Here is a 25,061-nt window from a genome sequence, read left to right as displayed (position 1 = left end):
TTCACCTTTCATTATACAGGGTGGACCATTTTATATTCACACACCTAAATAAAATGTGGATGGTTAGTGATATTAATTTATTGTTTGTGGGAGGTGGAAAACGTTTCAAGAAAGGTGTTGACCATGGCGGCCATTTTTAAATGGGCCACTTACATGGATATATATGGATTTAGGTGTATCCATATAAATGGCCCACCCTGAAGGTGCATTGGAACAATGCAGAATGTTGGTGGCTTTGACTCCATATTGAAAAAAGAAGGCTTGTAGATATTGCTCCATGGCAGAATTCAAAATGGCTTCCTGCATATGCTACATCTTGTTGCATTCATACATCACCAAACCTAAATGGAAAAACCCAGCTCCTTTATGTCAACACTATAGTCTTGTAAAGGGTGTCATAAGACACAAGGGGATGAATCAATGTGTGTACTGGTGTTCAAGCCTTCATGTTTTAATGAAGAGAATATATCCAATATAACCACCCCTGAAAATCATTCACAGTTCATGTTGGATCCTATTACAGTTTTGGTCATAATTACCCTCAAGAACTTACAAAGGAAAATGATGAAGGGCCAAAAAAGTAACTGAGTAAAACCCACAATTACCCTCAAGAACTTCAAATTATACATAAGGGGAGAGTTTTGGAACCAGAACATTTTACAATGCTATAACACACGTTAGCCTCCACATGCAAATTCAGTGCTGATGCTTCTTCACTCACCTTCCTTGTCCATTGCCATGACATGGCCAATCCCTGATGATTGTGCTAGTCACATGTCATATTGATTTGTCACGGGAGCAGTGAAACCAGAAATGAATGGGGTCTTGGGAATTTTTTGCCCTTAAGCATTAAAGCGAATCTGTCACCCGGGGCTCCCAGGTTGTAGAAGCCCATCACAACTGCAGTGCAAATCTGCCTTTCTGCCTTTTCTAAGCATTTGCATTACAATATAAGTATAAGTGTGTGTTGTAACTTACCTTGCACCCTGACAGAATCCTATGTGTAGTCCCAGGGGTTGGGCTTTGGTTTTGATGCATTTTAAAAACCAACATGTGACTTGTCTTTGTTACTCACTTCTCAGCTCTTGGCCCCCATCTATGTGCTCCTGTACAGCTCCTCCCTACTCCTTGTTCACAGAGCTCACAGCCTGGTGAGCTGACATCAGTGGGAGAGGGAGGAGCTGCGCAGGAGCACAAATGTCGCAGCAAGAGCTGAGCAGTCTGCAGCACAGACAAGTCACATGTTGTTTATTGAAATGCATCCAAACCAAAGCCCTGGGACTACACAGATTATTCTGTTATGGTGCAAGGTAAGTTATAACACACAATTATATTGTAATGCTAATGCACAGAAAAGGCAGAAAGAAATATTTGCACTGCAGGTGTGATGGGTTTCTACAACCTGTCTTTAGTAAAAATGAGGTCCATGGTGACAGGTTCCCATTAAAGGAAACCTACCACCACGATTCTACCTATAAAGGTAGAACGGGTGGTAGGTGGATGTATGGGATGTGAGGATAGCCCTTTTTAGAGCTAATCTTCACGTCTCCGCTATCTTTTTAAAATCTTTAATACCCTAATATTAAAATTTTCAAAAGCGGCTACTGGGGAGTGGAGTAGCTGGACATGAGGCTACATTTCGAGGATACTCCATGCCTCAGTAGCCTCTTTTCTCTTCCTAACCTGACATCTACAGCACGCAGCTCTTGGTGGCTGAGCGCCCTCGTCCGGGAAGCCGGAGTTCTGCGCATGTGCAGTAGTTCCGGCTTCGGAGCAGTGGCCGCGCAGCTGCGGGCCGGCCGTTCTGAGTAGAGCATCTCGGACGTGGGTGTGCAGGGTAGGAGGAGAAAAGAGGCTACTGGGGCGTGGAGTAGCCGCGACATGTAGCCTCATGTCCGGCTACTCCACACTCCAGTAGCCGCTTTAAAAAATTTACATATTAGGGTATTAAAGATTTTAAAAAGATAGCGGGGACGTGAGGATTAGCTCTAAAAAGGGCTATCCTCACGTCCCATGCATCCACCTACCACCCGTTCTACCTTTATAGGTAGAATTGTGGTGGTAGGTTCCCTTTAAGGGATTAGTAAGGCACTACTAGTATGATTATTTCTCATTATTGTAAGATATTTTTCATGAGGTTGCACAGTAACATTTAAGCTATGGTGCCGAGGGATAACTTTTATTTTGGAAATCTTTTTGAATCAATAGCATCCCTTAGTTCTAAGTATTTTAATAAAGTTTGTATTGAGTCCTGTAGGACTGTGTTAGAAATTTTCCCTACGACGGCATGTTTAATGCATCTGAGGGTTCTTTTCTCCACCCACAATAACCCAATTGTGTCTCATAATCTGAAATAAGAAAGTTGATCTCCCAGTTAACTGGCAGTAATGGAATTAGCTTGATGCATGAAGTTGTTCCGTGTGCTTCCAAACTACTGTTTGCCAATGTCAGTTTCTTTAATAATGTCTCCTGGTGTCCAAGGGACTTAAGAGAATCTTTGACAAGCTAGATGGAGTTTATTGGCTTTGTTTATCAGAAAAACCCTCCAGCTTATCAGGCTTGACATTAAGAATAGATATAACTCAAGATAGCTCAAATTACTTTGAGGGATTAAGGGACAGGAGCAAAACTGCTCAGATGATCTCCTATAAATTACATTGTTGGTTTCTCGGAAGCAGGAAGTCTGAGCAAGAGATGGATAAAGTCTATACACTTTTCTTACCACTTTACAGGTATCTTCTAGGATACTACAGAATGATCTAATATGAATTTTCTCCTTCTTTTCAGTGTACCTACATTCCAGAGCCTTTCTGAAGAAATACTTAGTAAACTTGCCGATGTACTTGAAGAGGTAAGACAGATATATCCTGAATATCATATTCTTAGTTTTGTTAAATCTTGGTACCATTAACTTTTATTCTGAACAAGAAATATCTGGATAAATAATGGGGCACATTTATTTACCCGTCCCATTGACAACGCCGATCCGGAATGTCCGGCGAGGATTTGGTGCTTCTGCCATTCACTAAGATCCTGCGTCCAATTTCCTGCATATGTCGCTTCCCCGCTGAGGTCTGCCAGAGTTCACCTTCTTCTTCCCGGTGCTGATCTTGCGACACAATTTCATTTTTAAATTCTGCAGTTTGTCCGAATCAGTCGGGTTGTCCGATGGCCACGGCCTCCAATTTGTGTTGCATGAAAGCCTTCGTCGATGCACCACAATTCAATTGCGTGTGCCAAAAACCTGGGACAATTCAGCGCAAAACGGAAAAATTCAGGAAACCCGACGGAAATGCATCCGACGGACCCTTAGTAAATGTGCCCCATTGTGTTGCATTTCATCTTCACATGAATTCTACCACTTCTCATGTTTACAATCTAATGGTGTATTTAATATAATCTCCTAATTAGTTAAAGCTAATTTTGCTTTATTTTCCGTTATCTTAAACATTGCTGCTTTCAGAATTAATGAACTATTACACAACCATTCAGGGGTATAGAGAGTACCCATTTTGATGAGTGGTCCGAGTCCCAGCAATCGAACTCCAGCAATCAGCATGTTCTCCGCATCTCTCATCCACAGCCATATGGGCCATAGACAAAATAGATGATCAATGACCTCTATCGGAGGGCTTCTAGAATTTTCTAAAATTACTCTGAGAATTTTTTGAAGGTCACTGTTATAGATAAACAAATGTATTTGTTGGTTCATAGATTTGGTAGGAATTTGGTATTTTTCATGCACCGAATGGTGAATATTTACTACAGTCATTCAATGCAGAGTTTAGGGAGAGCTGAGGGAATGGGAACATTAAAAAAGTATTTTTAAAAAAAATAGCAAAACAAAATAATAGCTTTTCTATGGAAAAAAATCTGATTTAGAGGACGAGAGGGTTTATATATTCAATTCCATCACAGGACTAAAAAAAAAAAAAAATCCTCGACTTATGGACCAGAGAAATCCAAATAAAGAGGGTGGTACCAGGTTTTAAAGAAAAGCATTTATATTTCTTAAAAATTATAGAACTATGACAGTATGGTCAGGGTCAGGGTGTATCATGGGCTCATGCTTTGTCGAACTAATTGGTACACTTCATACATCCCTAGAGTACAATTTGGACCATTCCAATATTGCACCTGAAAATGTCCATGGTATGTCTATGGGATGAGTTCTAACGGTCATGGAAAGAACACAGAGTTCTATGCCAGAGTTCTAATGTGATATTCATACTATTCTACTACATTTGAATAAATTCGGACACTACGATTTCGGACCACATTTGCACCTCATATTGATTGATAATGCCCTGTTTGTATCTCTTCTAGCTTTCATCTGCAACTGCTCTGGCGATTTTCTCAATCTTTCCTGTTTCACTTGGTACTTTACTCAGCTTGTCGTCTTTCCTGCCGCCCAAAGTATCCGGCTTCATCGCAAATGTAGACATTCCAAAATATTATCTATCAGGGCCTGTTTATGAAGCATTGCCGGACCCTGGCAAATGAAAAGGGCAATTTACGGTGCCCAAAATAGCAGACGTGTATGATGTGTCGCGTCTGCTTTTATCTCATTAGGATAAACTAACTAAATTACAAAAATTACAAAAGAGTAGATTTTACTTTCTAAGTACAGTTGGATGCAGTATGTTCTTGGATAAGAAATGTGATGGAAACGTTTTGCTATGTAAAATGCTAATTTAAAGAGACTTTATCACTATACTAAGTGAATGTATAATGTATATGCCCTCACTTACTAATGGGTCGCACTTCCAAGACCCCAGTGATCCAAAAAGTTTATGGTCCTCATAATAAAAGAGGGTAAATTGTGGAGTAAGAGATGGGATAAATTTCACAAAAAAACATATTTAAAGTGTGACTGTAAAGTTACTTACAAAAAATAGTTTTAGCACAACTGGAGAAAGCTTTGAACAACATTTTCAACGATACCTGTAGCATGCTGCTGGCTTCTTCCTAGCCTGAGATATAGTCTGGTGTCTCTATCATTACTTTCAATAAATTCATAATCAACTATTCCTGAAGTGGGCGGTACTTCCTGGTTGTGACATCAGCTAAAGGCAGTGATCCTTTAAAGCCTTTCACATGAATCAGGACATCACCCAAGGTCCTATTTTCTTGCCCTCCTCTTCTGCAGCCCTTCACAAAAAGCCTCCTCTTGTCTATAGCTGCCCTATACGGTTTCACACGGTGAGCACCTGCAAATAGTTAAAGGGATATTCTCGTCGGGCATTCACATCCAAATTCATCAATCTACCATATATAAACATTTCTTCAATTAGATGTCATTAAAGAAAATGTACCTGGAGGAAGATAATTTCTCATAAATGCAGTCATATGGTCCCTTAGAAACAAGACTGTGTCCTTGGATACGACCACCTCTGCTGGAGTGATTGCACAAAGAAACAAAAGGTTTTTTGTATATGAAATGTCCGGGAGTTAATACATGTCGCACAGCCGTCCTGTGATAATGAATTCTGAATCCAGGTTCAGAGCTCAATAGCGCATGTCTGGCCACTGCTGCCAAAATGTGAGGTGGTCGTATCCGAGGAAGCCATATCATTGCTAAGGGACAACATGACTACATTTATGAGAAATTATCTTCAAACAGGAACATTTTTTTTAATAACATCCAATTGAAGAAATGTATATACATATGGCAAATGAATTCAATTAAATTTAAATTCCCAGATGGGAATATCCCTTTAATTAGTGTAAATTTGCTTATTACAGTTGTACTTTAACATATTTCCATACTGTCTCTCCACATTTCACATAGTCACAACTCCTTGCTGGAAGTATCATGTTGGAAATCCTCTGTGGAGAAGCAACAGTACTAAACTTGCATAATTCCAAGGAACTTGTCATGGGTCTAGAGATGGCCACACATCATATTATGGCATATCTGGCAATAGTGTCACAGTTACATCATTAGCGGTCAACATTATTTAAACTTATACCATGCTTCCCTGGTAACAGACTACAAACAAATCCTGTGTAGTCTGGTGCCAGATTCATATTGAAAACAGATCCCATCCACTATCCCATTCCTCCTACTAAATTATCAGATTAATAGATATTGAAGAAGAGAGAATAACTGTAGGACAAGATTACAAAGTGCATGCTTTTATTGGTGTTTATACTGCAGTGTATTCTGCATGGGAGCTGTAGACATAAAACAAAAAAAAACTGCTTAGTTTTTCATGTATTGTTAGAAAAAAAAATAAAGTTGACTTTCCCTTTAAAAGTCAAAGTCATGTCTATCACTGACTGCTGGAAATTTAGTTCATGTACCTGGAACATTTTTTACGAGCAGATTTGGACTTTAGTGTTATTTTATACTTTCTATTAAGAGTTTTAAGGTCATATTGATTTTTTTTCTGGTATAGTAAGAACCACAGAAAATACTTTATTAGCTTATAATAACACTTTAAGGCCCGCTTTACTAGGTAGACAAGGATTAAATGGAAAAAGTCCTCTTTATTTTCATGTGAATGAAGAACTGTACATCTCCAGGGTGTATGTACACATATAAGCAGAGGGCCGCTGTCATCTCCGAAATGTCATCACAATTTATCCGCACCTTTGGGAAGGATCGAGGATTGTCGGTGACACTTTGTGGCAGCGTGCAAAGGCCATCAGAGCGCATCAATACAGATTTCTGTCCCTGTAATTATAGGATGCTGATAATTATATGGTTTATGAAAAGGAAAACAAGTGTGTCTTGTACAAATGTAACATTAAATTATTGTAATAATCTACTGATGGATAGGGCCTGTAAGGGTAAGAGATAATATTTGCTCACTAGAATTAAAATCTTACCTTGCATTCTAAAACATTGGAAGGCCTTATTATTTATGTGTTTGATTGTGCACTAAACAGTAAAATTACTTAAAGGACACCTGTCATCAGGTCTCTGCCACTTGTCCTGTCACCTCTACCTGTTGGAGCAGCTCACAAGGTTCATCCCAGCCTTTATCTAGTAATTTCATACATTAATCATTGTAAAATCATCTATTTTTTATCATGTAAATGAGGCTGGTCACATGGTCAGAGGCAGTGATGTCACCCCTGTTACCCCTCCCCTCTCCTCCCCCTGCTCATGTCTGTGTGTAATGTATAGTAAAGCGTTGCTAGTGTGTGTGCTGTATCTGCTGACATGCTGCATCCTCCTAATATACAGGTGAGAGACACAGACATCAGCTACACATGAATCTGACATGTTCTGCTGTAACATGGCTGCCTGGAGCTGCTGTATCTCTCCTATACACACACAGGCTGCAGGGGGCGTGGCCACCAGCACCAGGAAGCACATCATTATACAGCCTCACATCATTATACAGGCTGTCAGTCATGCACTGGGGGTGTGGCTGTGCCTCCCACTCATGAATAGAGTGGACAGCTTGAATATGCTAATGCTTCATTGGATATTTCACAGGTCATTTGCATACAGCTTTAGGACCTCATTGCTTAGGTTTACAGGCATGTAGAGAGACAATGAAGGGATAGAGGCAATGCTCTCTAATGGCAGTTTATGAAAATATATTTAGTTTAGGGGGGTTATTTTGCATGACAAGTTCTCTTTAAAGAGGTCCTGTCACCCATAATTTCGGCACCCATAATTACTAAAGTAAGCAGCTCTTAGTGCTTGAACAAACGCCGCGGTGTTAGAAGGATAGCGTTACCAGAAACCTCCGGTAACGCTATCTAACACTGCGGCGGGGTACAGTGTACCCCGCCCCCTCATGAATACATCGGACCACTTTGCGAGTGGTCTGACGATTACACTGTACCCCGCCGCAGTGTTAGATAGTGTTACTGGAGGTTTCAGGTAACGCTATCCTTCTAACACTGCGGCGTAAACAGCTCCTAGTGCCGAAATTATGGGTGAAAGGTCCTCTTTAAACACCAAGTATAAAACTTGTACTGTTTAACATTGTTATTGAGTCATTGTATGATACTATTATCCTAGCGCTGTATGGTAATATAGCTTGAGCCACATATGGTGGTAGTATTACTATTATATTGAATGTAAGGTGATTAAAAGGGGTTTTCAAAGAATTCTACAAAGCCCCTTAGGGTTGAGGCAGAAGATTGTGAACCACACCCAAGGCTGCTTTGCAGTATCTGTTTCCTGGAAAGCTGGGAGGTTCATTGGGTGAGTGGGTGAGTAACTCTGGGACTAGGCAGTCAGCAGCTAGGGTGGCGTCCAAGAACTTGATAAATCGCTAATCTCTGTTCACTCAGAGCTGGTTATACGTTCTTCACTTTCTCCTGTGATTTGCAGCACTTCTATCTGTTTGTGTTTTGCTGGACCTGTTCTCTGAAACCCAGCCTGTAACCGAAGCCTGATCCAGAACCATGAACCCCAACTTAATCAGGAGCCTCAAACCTGTATCTGAGCCTGGATCTCCCCTGATTCAGCAGTGTGTTCCTGATCCCTGAACCGGTACCAGAACCAGAATCTTGCCTTATCTGGTACCCTGTATCCTGCCTGATTAAGAACCCTGTATACTGCCTGATTCAGAACCCTGAACCACAACCTGTTACAGAACCCTGAACCTGAGCCTGAATCTAGTCTAAATCCTCAAATTTGTGCCTGTTCTCCAATGCTCTTATGTCAGTACATTTTTCTATCTATCTGTTCATTTTCCTTCTGTTTTTGATCACAACATTAGTTGGGATTGCAAGACTATTAGGTATGTGACAGGGGAGTGGGTCAGTTCAAAGTCCACACCCATTTCTGTGCCTTGCAACCCTGTTTCCTGCATTTAGCTGGTGGTCCCGTCCTTTAGCGTCTGTGCCTTGCTGGAAATGCGTTGAGGTCATGGGTCCCACTTCAGCCAATCTACTCAATTGCCTGAGTTGGGCAACCTTTTTGTGAATATTGTCGTGCAAGAATTCATGGCCAACTCTGTCTTAAATTGATTGACAGGATGTACATGGGTATGCCAGGTTTCATATCCACGAGCATCCTGTCATCTATCGAGAAGTTGTTAGCGTTAGCATCACCCACTAACGCTCTGTAATAGTATCCCATGGGCACATAATTTTAAGTTAGTAACCTACACCTACTAACCTGCCGATGGCAATGGTGCAAACAATAAAAAAGTTGCAAATGCTAATGTGCAACAGAACTTTTATTTTTACACAAGAATAGAAGGCTCACTGGGAAATTACTCAGATATCTGACTATCTGCATTGGAACAAATGCAATTGTAATGTATTCTTCCATCTCCTTATCTCTCACGAAAAATGTCCACATTTTCTACAGATACAGAGACCATCATTTCAAATAATAAGACTCTGATGAGAGGCATGAATAATTCCAAACAGTGGAAGAAAATTGACTATAGTGTGCTATAAAATACTCAATATTACCAGGAAGCCCTTGGAGAAATTTCTGCTATGTGTTATTTTAAAATTTGCTGTTTTGTCTTTTAAGAAATGTCATGGATCACATCTGCGGATGACTTAAAAAAAGAAAGAAACTATTGAAGTCGAATTGTTTTCTGTCTGCCGGGAGCGGTCTCTTATATTATGTTTTTGCTTGCAGCTTAGAAAGACCTTTTCTGTATATGCCTAATATCCAATATAAATCATGTCCAGTTTTCCAAAACAAAAATATCTTATGGTTGTTTAAAAACGAAATGGACTGCCCTTAAGTCACTACTTGCAATAAGATAAGCCCAAGTCATCAACTGGTAAGATGTAATTTGAAGCGAGCACAGACGGTCAAGTCAAGTTGGGAAAAAGTAAAGCTACCTATCAGCCTGGCATCTGTGTAAACTATCATCTATGAGTGATCCATTAAAAACAGTTCTGACTAGGACATGCTCTACCCTTCAATCCATCGGCCACACGTTTCATCAAAATAACGTCTGAGGGCACTGATCCATTTAAGAATTTTCCATTTAGTGCAGTTGTTTGTCGTCTCTTCAAAAAACATTGTGTGCACCTGACCTAAAGTTTTTTTGATGTTTCTGTATTACCTAGAAATATATATCCATAATGCAGTCACATAAGGGTTGGTAGCATCATAGTAGATAAGGTTTTCTAATGTGTAGTAACATGGTTTAACCACAACATAGAGAACAGGCCAGTTTCTTCCTAGGAGCGGGCGACGGCCCAGTGGAAGAACAGGGGGGTGATAGCAGCTGCCCAATGGCCCCAGTACAAAATAAACTAACAAACTACGTACTCACCTTCTGGCATTCCCTACGGCTCTTCTTCTCCCCTCTTCTTAAGTAGTAGCGTGACCCAACTCTGTGCCCCCACACTCACTATGCCGTCATAGTGCGCGCGCGGGCAGAGCACAAGGAGCTGGGTTGCGCTACTGTTGAAGGTAGAAGGCACATTTTTTTATGTGCTGCGGCTACCCATATACTGAGGGGGGTGCAGTGTGCAGGATACCTATATACTGGGGAAGCCGGGGAGGCTGCAATTTGCTGGCTTCATATATACTGTGGGGATGCAGTGTACTGGCTACCTATATATTGAGGGCAGTGTGCTGGCTACCAATATACTGGGGGGTAGTGTGGTGATTACCAATATACAGGGGGGGAGGGCAGTGTGTTAGATAACATTATACTGGGGGCTGTGTGCTGGATACTGTGTGCTGCCTTCTGAATATTCATTGTTTGGATTCTGTAGTTTTCTCCCTGTGGTTACCAGCGCAGCACTGGCGTCCTGCAAGGTCGATGCCTTAGTGGTATACAATGTGTGATCAATGATCTATATACAGATGCATTATCACATTTATCTAATAGAGAAGGGCATAGTATATATAGCTAATGAAGGGAGGATGGTATTTAAAGGAGGGGCCATATATCTTTATTTATTACAGAGTGAACAGTATTAAAAGGGGGGGGCTGCATGTATTCCATCATTATGGGGGTACTATATACATGTACTGTATATAGCTCTGTATATATGTAAAATCATTTGGGATACCATATATATGTACATAGGGACTGAGAATTAGTCCCGGTGCTGTGTTTTTGTATGAAGCACGGATAACGTCGGAGGGGAGGGATTTTTCGAGATTACCTAGAAACTGCCCTGGTAGAGAATGCAGATGTCTGCTCCCTTTGTGTATCAGTTCCTAAGAACAACTGATCGATGGTGGTTGGTGAATTGAGAATCGATGGTGGTGCCACTGATCCCCTTTATTGCTGGATGAACTATAACCAAGGGCATAACTTGAGGGGTGGATAAGAAGATTAGGGGTTTAAGGTCCTCAAATCAACGAAAAAAAACTTCATAGTATAGTAACAGTATAGTCGCTTATCCAGTCAGCCGTGCACAGAAAACAGGTGGTCAGTTTTTCCCGATTTTTTGGGAGTGATACAAATATTAATGCAGAAAAAAAAACTTTTTCTTATTAGTCCAGAGCAGAGGCAAAGATACATCTTATTAGAAGGCAACGAGTTTAGTACAAAAGAGTGGCCACACATGAAAAAGGGGTGACGCATTTCAGACCAAAATCGGTCCTTACTCATACTTTATAGTTGACGGGTTTGGTACAGATTTTGCATTGGGGCCATGTAGTATCCATTTCCACCGCTGAGAAAACCAGCAAACCTGCATTCTGCTTGCATTACCCTCTACAATTTTCTATAGATTTAAGGTGCTATGAGAAAACATTTTTTAACCATTTTTATATTTTCATTGCACAAAGTTATAAAATTGCTAATTATTTGCCATCCGTGTCCTCTTTGTTCAGAGATGATGGAAGTGCAGCAAAGACCTCTTCCTATAGCGTGGCACATTCTGTCTAGTTACATTTCATACAATTCGTAATGTACTATTCCTATAATAAAATACAAGCAATAGGATGGGGACTGTGTTCTATAAATCTCACGGGTTACTGCCCGGGTATAATTTGTGTGCTCGCTCCATACGTGGTTTATGGTGGCATCCATATGTAGTGCCGCACGCTCATTTTAGAAATGCCTGTGAGCTAAAAGCGTAAATTCTGGCGAGCAGTACTCCGAAATTGACCCCTGTTATGTTTCTCCACATCCTCCTCTGGTATCTTCTCTCAGGGGAGGGAAAGCACTTTTATTTAATGCTCATAATTTTGTCTTCAAGTAGTGAGATAATTCTACCTGCTGTGCTGCTCAGGTGGAATGACTTGAAAAGCGCTTCATTTCCATGACTTTAATTCCAAGTTTTATCCTCAAGTAGTTCAATTCATTTCTTGAGGTAGAGTTCTTCAGGGAGAGTAGACTGTGCGGGCATAAAGATTGGAAAGATGGGTTCAACATGCTAAGCTAATGCCTATTGACCTGCACATTTTCTGTAGGATGTGCATCAAACTGTATGATACCATAAAAAGCAGTATAAGAAGTGAAAGGTATATGGTATCTTTCAATTACTACAGTATCATTAAAATGCATGATGTTATAGCAAGAGCATCTGTGGTCCTATGGCCATGGCAACACTTACCGTAATGAACATGTCACGGGTGCTCCTGCGATCCCTGTATTGGATCCCGGGCGCACCTGTGTCCTTGCGTGTGCCTCCGGATCACAGCAGAACTTACCTCCCCTGGCTCCAGCAGCGGTCTCTCTGACTCCCGCGGCTAATTGGCGCTGGCCTGCTATAAGTTCAAGCCATCCCCTGAAGAGAAAGCTCACCTGTGTGTCCTGTGTATCCTGCGTTCCTGATCTGTGTGCCAGTCCGTTGCTGTGTTCCTGACCCGTGTGCCAGCTCCTGTGCTCCTGATGTGAATCCTAGTGTACCTTCTTGTGCTGTTCTCCTGCTATCACCCCGGGTACAGACTGTCTCCTGTATTACTACCTTGGCAGCCACTGTGGGCTAGTTGCACGTGTGGAATGACCTGGTGGCACCCCGCCGCAGCAAGACCATCCCGCTTTGCCGCGGGCTCTGGTGAAGACCAGGTGCCACTTAGACTCCGGTCCCAGGTGTCGGCTAGTACCATCTCCCGCAGTGGTCCAGAGGGTCCACAGACTCACAGTCCTGACAGAATGCAGTTTTTGCCAGTTAAAGGACATCTACCACCAGGATGAATGAATCTGAACCAAGCACACTGACAAACAGGTATGTGCCCCCTCTGGGAGGGTCACCTTTTCTTTACGCTTCTTATGCCTTTATGTTTAGGAAATAAAGGCTTAAAAAATTATGCACATGAGCCTTAGGGGCACTTGGCTCCCTAGGTTGTAATGGAGCCTGGAGCTCCTCAGATTAATTTGCATAATTTTTAAAGCCTTTTTTCAGAATAACAAGAGCACAAGGAGCTAAAAGAAAAGTGGATTCTCCCTGGGGGGCACAGACCAGTATGACTGTGTGCTTCATTTACAATCTTTCATCCTGGTGGTAGATGTCCTTTAAAGGGGTTTTCAAGAATCTGAAAAACCCCATGGGCACAAAGGAAGGGCTGACAAAAGAAAGAACAATACTTGTCCTGGTCCCTGTGTCTTACTCCTACTTCCAATTTCAACGTCTGTGCCTGGCAGTTTATGAGGACCATGGAACATTACTCTCTCCATATTACAGTTGACATTTCATGGTCCAAAGAGGCCACTCAGTGGTGGATGAGACCCCCCTAGAACTTCTGGCCAGGCACAAAAGCTGAAAGTACCTGAATAATGTGGGAAATAGGAGCTGGACCAGGGTAAGAATGTCTTTTTTTCTGCTTCCTCTGCTCCCATGGGATTATGTCGAATGTTTAAGAGGTGCAGATCAGACTCGGGAACCCATAAGGCGTCTCTTTACTATAGAAAGATACCAATGCTATAAATGATACATTATAGTTTGGTACAGAGTTTGAGCCTTGGGGTACAATAACACCTTATAATGTCTGGATTCGGGGCTGTCACATGTAAACTTTTCTGCTTCAGCTACATTCACATTGCATTTTTTGTAGTATGTGGTAAGGATAATTTGGAAGGATTCTCAATGTGTCCTCACAATGGCGAGCTTAGATGCATATATATACACTATGGGGCACGTTTACTTACCCGGTCTTGACGCAATCCCTGATCCGGGCGGTCCGACGAGGATGAAGTCCAGCGCGATTCACTAAGATCGTGCGCCCAAGATCCTGCATGTGTCGCTTCCCCGCTCAGGTCCGCAGGAGTTCACTTTCTTCTTCCCGGTGCATGTAAGTGCATTGTCTTGCGACACAATTTAAATGTTAAATCCCGCGCTCAGTCCAAATCTGTCAGATCTTCTGTCGGCCCGCCGCCGATTTCTGTCGCACGGAATATCCGATGTTTGTGCAGTCCGCACACCCTTAGTAAATGAGCCCCTATATGTACATACAGTGGGGTACATCGCCCTGTTCCTCCCTCTCCCTAAAAGTGGGAAGATGAATGAACGTTTCACTGATTGGCTACTGCTGATGTTCAGGGTGTTTCCCCAGTGATGTGACTGTGTTTATATGGAGCATACACTCAGCGTAAACTGGGGATGGATGCAATACTTTGCATCCGTCCCCCATCGCCTCCAGTGACCTCTGCTGAATGTAAATGTTTCTCAGCAGGAGGAAGTAGGATGGAAAAACATATCTTGCTGCGTTTTTCAATCCCGTGGACTGATACTAATTGTAAAGAAACTCTTGTAGAATCCTATACTCAGTTGCGTCTGTGGCGTTACATTGTTATAGACGTCACCCGGCATTGCTGTTGTTTGCTTATGGAATACATCATCCAGATTTACTCAAATGACTTGCTGCACCGATAAACACATCTTTGAGTCAAAAATTCCCATTTAAGCTTAATGAGCTGAGAACTCCGATAAAGCATATGGAAGGGTTATTCCACGTATAGGGATTTGTCATGGAAAAATTGAATGGAAACCAAGTGCTATAAATGTGCAAATTACAATGGGAGCCGCACGATAGACTGGGGAATAGTAACCCGGAGAGAAGTGATGGCGCTTCTTTATGGGAATGCTAAATGCTCTTCTAGTCTACATGATAAAATACCGTGTTGCGTCTTTCTATGCGGGATTATGTTATCTCCATTAGCAATCTTTTCTTCCCTCGCTTGTGCTCTGCAACGTGTGTTCATTTCATTCCCCGTGGTACCATAGACACAGACAAGAGGAGGTAATGTGCTGTTACCATTATCCAGCGTGGCTTCCGGAAAATACATCGCTGCCTTTTATTATTCAGTAACCGATTCTTAAAGGGTTTGTTCAAGTTATTTTTTTTTACTAAGTTTGTTGAGAAGCAGAACAGATTGTTTATATTGTTGTATCCACATGCAGCATGTTATAGAGCAGGAGGAGCTGTACAGACTGTACATAATGTCATCCACAGGCAGCATGTTATAGATCAGGAGGAGCTGCACAGACTGTACATAGTGTCATATCCACAGGCAGCATGTTATAGATCAGGAGGAGCTGCACAGACTGTACATAGTGTCATATCCACAGGCAGCATGTTATAGATCAGGAGGAGCTGCACAGACTGTACATAGTGTCATATCCACAGGCAGCATGTTATAGATCAGGAGGAGCTGCACAGACTGTACATAGTGTCATATCCACAGGCAGCATGTTATAGAGCAGGAGGAGCTGCACATACTCTACATTGTGTCATAGCCACGGGCAGCATGTTATAAAGCAGGAGGAGCTGCACAGACTGTACATAGTGTCATATCCACAGGCAGCATGTTATATAACAGGAGGAGCTGCACCGACTGTACATAGTGTCATATCCACGGGCAGCATGTTATATAGCAGGAGGAGCTGCACAGACTGTACATTGTGTCATAGCCACAGGCAGCATGTTATAAAGCAGGAGGAGCTGCACAGATTGTACATTGTGTCATATCCACAGGCAGCATGTTATATAGCAGGAGGAGCTGCACAGACTGTACATAGTGTCATATCCACAGGCAGCATGTTATATAGCAGGAGGAGCTGAGCAGATTGTGCATAGTGTCCTATCTGCAAATAACATGAGCATATACGGGGTAATGAGAAGCTGTAATATGTTGTGAATGCAGAAAGCATGCAGCATGTTATAGAGCAGGGGGAGCTGAGCAGATATTACATAGTGTCCTATCTGCAGGCAGCATGTTATAGAGCAGGAGGAGCTGAACAGATATTACATAGTGTCCTATCTGCAGGCAGCATGTTATAGAGCAGGAGGAGCTGAACAGATATTACATAGTGTCCTATCTGCAGGCAGCATGTTATAGAGCAGGAGGAGCTGAACAGATATTACATAGTGTCCTATCTGCAGGCAGCATGTTGTGATGGAAGACAGCAGGACAATGGACCTGGGTTTAGTGAGGTAAGTATCTGTAGGAACCCCTTTAATATATATATATCTGTCTCTGTACTGTTGTAGAACAATAAACTACAGTTTTTTTGTATATTGGTGGTGGTGGGGGGGTGTAAGTGTAGATATATTGGGGCAGATTTACTTACCCAGTCCATTCGCGATCCAGTGGCGCGTTCTCTGCGCTGGATTCGGGTCCGGCCGGGATTTATTAAGGTAGTTCCTCCACCGTCCACCAGGTGGCGCTGCTGCGCTGAAAAGCATCGTAACAAGCTGGAGTTCGCCGGGCCGAGTGAAGGTAAGTGCAAGCTCCGCGACAGATTTTTTTTTTAAATGCGGCGTTTTTTCCGAATCCGTCGGGTTTTCGTTCGGCCACGCCCCCCGATTTCCGTCGCGTGCATGCCAGTGCCGATGCGCCACAATCCGATCGCCTGCGCCTAAATCCCGGGGCAATTCAGGGAAAATCGGCGCAAATCGGAAATATTCGGGTAACACGTCGGGAAAACGCGAATCAGGCCCTTAGTAAATGACCCCCAATGTCTTTTTTCCCCATTAATATTAAATACAACCCACTGTACATTGCATATTGCAGTTCTCAATGTGCCATCTCATAATCTATCATTTTATTTTAAGCCAGCAGTGAAATATTTCTTTTGTCACGGTTTACTGAACATCTTTTAACAGATATTGGGCAAAGTTGATAGGAAATGCACTCGGTTCCCTTAGGAGGTTAAGTTTTAGGCAGCTTACGGAACATTAATTCAAATAGGTCTTGTCTCATCAACTTGTCACTTGGTACAAATGATCAGATGCTTCTCAGGTATATCAGACCTGAAGTCCTCTGATATCATCAGTAGTCGTCCCTTAGGCCTGGTCTTCTCCAGGATCCACGTCAGATTGATGGACCTTGTGCTCATGGTGCCAGCAGACCAGTACAACTTACTGACATGTGCTGACACTGAGGAAGACAACACCAGACATTATTTACTTGTGGGCATGTTCTTGTTACAATGTAATAGTGAGGCATCTGACCCGCCACATTGTATATTTCGGGAAGCCATTAAATGTTGTGATATATAGTACATTTTGTATATAGGTCAATAGGAGAGGATCTAAAATATTCACAAATCTTAGGGATATGGACCCGGATGTGGTTCTATGTCAATAATTTCCAATATTATGACAACCCAGCTCTATGCAATGTGTCCTGTAACATGTGCACCCTGAAAATCACATTATGGGGTCCTGCCTATTGACTCTACATTTACCCTTACATGCTATGTAACTATACTATACTGTAGATAACACATTATGGCACAACTATAATTGTCTTTTTGGGTTCTAACCCTGTGGTCTGGGGAAGGGAAAACAAACTTGACCCCAGATTATGCCTCCGTTTTTTTCATATATAAGTGATTAAATCACTGAGATTTGAACTGGTCATTGGACAGCTCCAACTCCCGGGTCAATCGGCAGCGCCAAAATCATGTGGGTAACATGACCAATATGGTTGATGAGTAGTCAATGGAGCAGGAATGGTGGTGTCATTGCCATTACTATTTTTGTGACCCCGGATTGGCTTCAGCAGTCATGTGACCCCCAAAAAGTCTGCTTCAATTGGGGGTAAACACAAAAATACCATGGTGTATTATACCGAGTAAGAATGCATATATATGGCCGACGTAAATATGGCCTATATAGGTGCCCCATAGACGGCAATGGGCGCACGGCACCCTACGGGAGTGGTACGGCGCAGCACAAATGGGGCACTGTACCTTTTACGTACCCCGTGCAAAGATAGGACATGTCCTATCTTTTCTTGGCATACGTAGCCGTGCGCCGCGCGCCGCGTTCCTCTCTGGAGAGGGGCGGGGGTGAGCAGCGCCCTAGTCCTCTCCTGGCTCCAACGTGTGCCTGCTGTGCTACGGTACGGCGGGCACACGGCAGTGTGAATTCATATTAAGGCTGCATTTACACTAACTATATGGACACGACTACGGCCTTGGGGGCTATGGTTGGGAACGCTGGAGAGGAGGAAGGATGAGCTGCTCACCCCTCCCCTCTCCATGGGAAATAGAGCCACACGGCCGTTCTTACGGCTCTATCTTTTTTCTGGCCATGGCACGGTTCAGTGAGCCTGGGCGCTACAGAAGAATATGGGGTGTATATTCGGCCGAAAATCTGCGACCGTATATACGCTCCACATACATTAGTGTAAATGCAGCCTTGCCGCTATAAAACCCTTTTAGGTCCAAGGAGCACAATGATCTTTGTCTATGAATTCCAATGAATTCTGTGCTGCTACATTGAAACCCTCATTTCTTTTCTATGCTGCTTCTTAAAATTAAATTAGATCTTGCAGTAGATTATAGCAATGTCTCTACACAAGACCATCGCTTCACAGAATAAACAGATCAATTCTACCAAACTACTTATTCCTAGTTTACAGCAGGAATAACTATAAAATAGAGATGAGCGAGCACTAAAATGCTCGGGTGCTCGTTACTCGAGCCGAACATTTCCAGATGCTCGAGTGCTCGTTTCAAGTAACGAGCCCCATTGAAATCAATGGGAGACCCGAGCATTTTTCAGTAAAATTATAAACTGAACAAGCACAGTGAAAGAACACAGTGCAGAACAGATTGCAGATGTTCGGGAACATCTGCGATCTGTTCCGGAGACACGCGTGCAGAACGGTGTTCTCCGCAATAGTATTTGAAGAACAATATGTGTAGAGAACAACTTGCAGATGTTGCCAAACATCTGTAATGTGTTCTTCACACATATTGTTCTTCAAATACTATTGCGGAGAACACCGTTCTGCATGCGTGTCTCCGGAACAGATCGCAGATGTTCCCGAACATCTGCAATCTATTCTGCACTGTGTTCTTTCACTGTTTTCTTCAATTAAACAATTAAATTAAATATTTTAATTGTATCTTTTTACTGTTCTTCACTTTTTTTTTTTAATTAAATGCTCGTTATCGAGCAGGGCAAATACTCGTCCGAGCAACGAGCCGGTCCGAGTATGCTAATACTCAACCGAGCATCAAGCTCGGACGAGTATACTCGCTCATCACTACTATAAAACTATCTAATTTTATAAATGCACATCATTGCGGGGCCTGGTGTATCGAAAACTAATAGGTCGGAATTCCAGGTATTATTATCTTGAATAGAAAAGGTTAATAGACTTTAATACATTTTAGTAGTATTAAGAAATAAACAGATTTGCTAGCACAATCAATGCATGTTACAGAAAATAATATTGTACCATTTGATGGAGAGGCGGCTTTAGGCCCTTGGGAAAATTGCCGTTAAAGGAAATCTGCTACAATGCGACACGTTTAAAATTCTCATTTAATAGCAATAATGTTTCTTGCTGTACAAAATGTATCGTTACATTGAATTCCTATTGTGCATGAAATTGTTTTAACAATGAAAAACGGCTAAACTAAAAATATTGATAGTAATGAGCGCATGGCGAAACGCGTGGTGCTTTCAGATAATACAAGGAGCGGAATGAAGGCAAATTCTATTGTTTTCTTATTGCTAAATGATTGTAATAAAACACATATATAAAGCTGGATGGAATGTTTTGTTTGTTTTTTTTTTTATTTTACCAGGGGGGTAGTCATTCTTTTTTTGTTTGTCTCTTAGTTTTGTTTTATGGTTTTTTTTTTTAGAAGTTTCTGATCTTTTATACTTTTAAGGTCACGTGCAGGTGAAAAGAATTCCTATACTTTTCATGTGATAGACTAATATGAGTTGGCTGTATGAGATGAGACTGTCTTCTGACTTCCCTATAGACATTGGGGGTCATTTACTAAGGGCCCGATTCGGGTTCTCCCGACGTGTTACCTGAATATTTCCGATTTGCGCCGATTTTCCCTGTATTGCCCCGGAATTTTGGCGCACGCGATCGGATTGTGTCGCATCGGCGCTGGCATGCACGCGACGAAAATGGGGGGGGCGTGGCCGAGCGAAAACCCGACGGATTCGGAAAAACCTCTGCATTTAAAACAATAAAAGTGTCGCTTGGGACGCGCTTACCTTCACTTGGTCCGACTTGGTGAATTTCAGGGCATTCGGATGCTTTTCAGCGCAGCAGCACCACCTGGTGGACGGCGGAGGAACTTCCTTGATGAATCCCGGCCGGACCCGAATCCACCGCAGAGAACGCGCCGCTGGATCGCAAACGGACTGGGTAAGTAAATCTGTCCCATTGACTTTTGATCCAGCCCGATTTATTATAACGAGGAAAGGAGATTACTCACCAGATCCCTGGAAGTTCTCTCCCTCAATTCTTAGAAAAAACTCGGAAAAATAGTGCCATCGTAATTATAGTAGAATAGAATGTCTTAAAGATTGAGATTGATCCTAACATTAAGATATCAATGGCCTATATGTAGGATAGGGCATAAATATTAAATTGGAGGGGCCCGTAGTAGGTAGGCGCACCCACCAATCAGCTACTCAACAGCACTTCTTTCCATTCACATTGTCACAATCACATAGCCTTGTTGCATCACACACCCGTTCAAGTGAAAGAACCGGAGCTGCAATCAGTAGTGGATTATAATATAGATGGTTTGGGTGGTATCTTGGGGGCCCAAACCCCAAGCAGGGCCAAAATCCAAACCTCCAACCAAATTTTACACTACGAAAGACCTTCACCCATGAAATCATTGAACATCTTTTCCTGCTCTCAATACACAAAAGAGCCATTTAAGGACCTTTGAATGTCCTCCAAAGGTCCTAAAACTGCGGATTAAAAGAAGGCAGGCAGAAGTTACGCCTCCTCCATTCTCCGATAAAGTTCACATTTGGAGAAGCTCTGATGCTGACATAGATTTCACCCAATGTTCCATCACAAGTTATAATAAATTTGACAGGATGGGGCAACTATGTCTCGACCCACCTTGTGCGATGCCCACTTTTCAGAAAAGTGGCCTGAGTGGCAGGAAACCCTCAAAAAGTCCAATTGCTGCATGTGCCCCATTGTTATTGATTTGATTTTTTCTATATATAGAGGCTGTAGTTGATGTAGGAATTGATTGACACCTGTCTATATGACTGTGTATGACTGAGATGGCTGTCTATCATTGATAGGACCATCCCCTGACTCGCGTACTGTTTCAAACCGTACAAAAAATACAAGAAATGAGCAAATTCGCCAAATTTTTCTAAAGATTTGTTTTGAGTTTTAATGTTTTCGGTCCCAACTGATATTGCTTTAATTGGATAATGACTCTTTCCTTCCAATACTTTGTCTCAGTTTATATACATAGCTCCTCCACGTGATGTCTGTACATTATCTAGCATTTCTGTAGTGACTCGTAATTTTATGGGTGGGGCCCTAACCCTTGACCCTTCTTTCTCCTACTGTCTTTGTCTGGTTATTTTCTGCCACTTCTTCCATGACCCATAATGTACCCAGAATCTCCAAGGCTGATCTGCTCCCATGTCTCCCGTGTCCTCTACGTGCATTAGTGACTGCTCCGAGTTGTGACTGCTCCGAGTTGTGACTGCTTCGAGTTGGGACTGCTTCGAGTTGTGACTGCTCCGAGTTGTGACTTCCTCGAGTTGTGACTGCTCCGAGTTGTGACTGCTCCGAGTTGGGACTGCTCCGAGTTGGGACTGCTCCGAGTTGGGACTGTTACGAGTTGGGACTGTTACGAGTTGGGACTGTTACGAGTTGGGACTGTTACGAGTTGGGACTGTTACGAGTTGGGACTGTTACGAGTTGGGACTGCTCCTAGTTGGGACTTCTTCGAGTTGGGACTGCTCCAAGCTGTGACTGCTCCGAGTTGGGACTGCTCCAAGTTGGGACTGCTCCGAGTTGGTTATCATCTATTTACTAAAAAAAATACTAGAAATTAACTGCATAAAAAATGGTTTCTGTAGAAGTATCATTATGGCTGTATCCGCTTCTGTGCATCACATGATATATAGATAACAGTTGGGTCCCGTCCCGGTATGACAGACGCACCGCTTCTCACCCTTCCCAATAATAAATGCAGGTTAATCGCTCCACGTTGCGTTCGAGTAGCGATAGAAAGGGGACAATTCGTGATAAATGTAGACAGAAGGCAGAGAGGCCGGCGGCTATTCCAATCTATATTGTAGACACTTGTATGGCAGTTTACTCACCGTACGCTTATTGTATTTGTGGATCACTAGATTCCTTGACACATGCAAGTTTCAGCTGTAATGCGTCCCTAAGGTATACTGTGCCAAACGGCCTGACTACGAGGCAGATGATAATAACATAATCCTTTTCTGCTCTGTTTTTTTTTTGTAGACTCACTATGAATGTGGAGAGTACATTATCAGACAGGGTGCTCGAGGGGACACTTTCTTCATCATCAGCAAAGGAAAGGTAAGCTCCCTTCACCTCTTGAAGTCAACGCTCCATTTGAAATCATAATAACCTACTTAGGGAATGCAATGCCAATCATAGATGCCTTCCGAGCGCTTTATGGTTTCAGTTTATTACATTTAATTAACGCTGCTGGCATGACGTTTGGGGCAAGTGGACCGAATTTGAGGCGAGGTTCGTAAAAAAGTCCTCCTGTAAAAATATAAATAAATAAAAATCTTTTTAGATGTACAGGAACTGATGACAGTCTGGTGGGTTGTTATTTACTTAACTCTGTGGACTCCATTATTATTTCCCCCGAGACCTTCTTTGAAAGAAATATTTCACAGTAAACCGGAATAAATTGCTAGCTCTGTATGTTGTTGAGAAGAGTAATTTGCATTCGTCTTCGAAGACCCAAGAGCAAAGTCTTCTAAGACTTTGAATAATGTGGCAGCTTCACCTGCAACGGTTCTTCAAAAGATGAAGGCGACTTTCATGATATTTACATATTTAAAAATTGGAGTCACAACCTTAAAGTGTCACTGCCCCCCCCCCCCCTCTTACCAACACATGATGTAAAAGGAACCCGTCCGTAGATTAGGGGCCCCTGATGCCTCCATACAACTTGAGTTTGAGGTCCCAATCCTTTTTACCTTACCAGCGTTGGTGACTGTATTCCCGAGATTCCTGATGGTCAAGGTAGTGGAAGTCCATTGACTTGATTCAGCCTGGAACCCACTGAGAATAGTGAAGCCAAGGTTGGACCCCTTATGAACACAGGTGAACGGACCCCAGCTTGACTTTGTGCAGTGTGCATGAGCCAGTGTTCCTGGCAAGTCACATGACCAGATTTATGTTAATTCAGATATTATAGCAGCTGTCTTCTACAATGACATAGAAGTTCTTTGGCTAAAAATGTCAAGATGGATAAAAAATAGAGAGTCATGTTAAAGTGGTTGGCCACTTATACTGAACTTAAACAGGGTAAGTATATGATCCAATTAGGGTCACCCATATTGTACTTACTGGCCCACATTTAGTAAATACATAAAACATAGTCAGACAGAAACCTGGCGCATGGACCTCAGTAAATGCGGGCCACTGTGTTAAAGTTTATCAGGTGCGGTGGGTCACATTACCCCCAAACAACAGGACTTGGGACTTCTCGTGACTTCAGAATACATACAGTAATAAGTGCATAGCCCCCTCCAATCACCGAAAATCGTCAGGACATGGGATGTCACAGGAAGTCCTGTGGCTCCCTATCAGCTTATCTTAAAGGGAACCTGTCATCAGAAATAGGCCTAATAAACCACTAACAGTATGTTGTTAAGCAGCAGAGCAGCTTCTAGATGATGTTCATGGCCGGGTGTGGTGTCATCATCCAGAAAAATCTACTTTGAAGTGAGATGTATATTGGTTTTATGGAGTCAAGGAGGTGGAGAGTTTAACATTGAAGTCAAGCTTTCCCTGCCCTCCTTTACTGTAATTGATGGTGCTGCGTCCAGGGACATCACTAACCAGATCGCGTGAAGTCCAGCGCATGATGTCAATCACATGGGAGGAGGTGTTAAGAGGCAGGGAGAGCTTGACTTCAATGTTAAACTCTCCGCCTCCCTGACTTTATACATCTAACTTGCATCTAACTTCAAAGTCGATTTTCTGGATGATGTCACCACACTGAGTCATGAATAAAACATGGTCTAGAATACTGGTAGTGGTTTACTAGATGAATTTCTGATGACAGGTTTAGTATAGGCGTCAAACCACAGTAAACAGTAGCAAATGTGAGGTCAAAAATGAGATACTTTTGACCAAACTAATACCAAAATATAGGCCTTTAGGAACTTTTTGCAGTTCTGAAACTAAAAAGGTTTGAAATAAAGCATTTAGTTTATTTCAGTACTTTACCAAATTCAGTGAGCTAAACAAGCAATTAGATTGTAATATCATTAGTAGCTAATTAAGGAACATGTGTTACGTAAGTAATAAATCTGAAATGTCTCCACAATTAAGAATTTTATCAGATTATATAAACTAAACATTACAACATGAATGATAATGATCCGTTTTTATTGCATCTGAATATTCATGAAAACTTAGAAAATATAATAAAGGTTCCTTTACAAATCAATGCACTGCTCTCTGTGTGATGTCAAACAGGAACATAAATACATTATATGTAACATAAGAAGTACCGGGCCGGTATTATTATCATAAAAGGAAACCTTCCATCAGAATCAAGCATTATAAATCAGAACACTTACTTACAGGTACCGTGACTGTGGTCTTCTTATATTTGTTATCTGTGGTCTCCTTCCTTCTAAAGTCAACTTCTAAAGTCAACGTGTTCTGTGCTGCAGATTTGCAGGCTGTTACACTGTGCAGAAGCATTTTCCCCTCCCCCTATGTGAGAATACAGGAAGC

At 42.2% G+C, this 25,061-nt stretch overlaps 1 protein-coding gene across 5 annotated transcripts in view; it reads left to right on the top strand.

The window, feature by feature from the left end:
- PRKG1 (protein kinase cGMP-dependent 1) overlaps positions 1–25,061 on the top strand; it is an 859,223-nt gene that overhangs the window by 741,214 nt on the left and 92,948 nt on the right. For all 5 annotated transcript variants that reach the window (XM_072130530.1, XM_072130529.1, XM_072130528.1 and 2 more), the window contains 2 exons: positions 2,788–2,851; positions 22,575–22,652. In XM_072130530.1, coding sequence (XP_071986631.1) covers positions 2,788–2,851; positions 22,575–22,652 — 142 coding nt within the window. The remainder of the gene's footprint in view (positions 1–2,787; positions 2,852–22,574; positions 22,653–25,061) is intronic.

Source organism: Engystomops pustulosus, chromosome 11, assembly GCF_040894005.1.
Source record: "Engystomops pustulosus chromosome 11, aEngPut4.maternal, whole genome shotgun sequence".
NCBI classification, from domain to species: Eukaryota; Metazoa; Chordata; class Amphibia; order Anura; family Leptodactylidae; genus Engystomops; species Engystomops pustulosus.
This window is presented reverse-complemented; position numbering and strand designations above follow the sequence as displayed.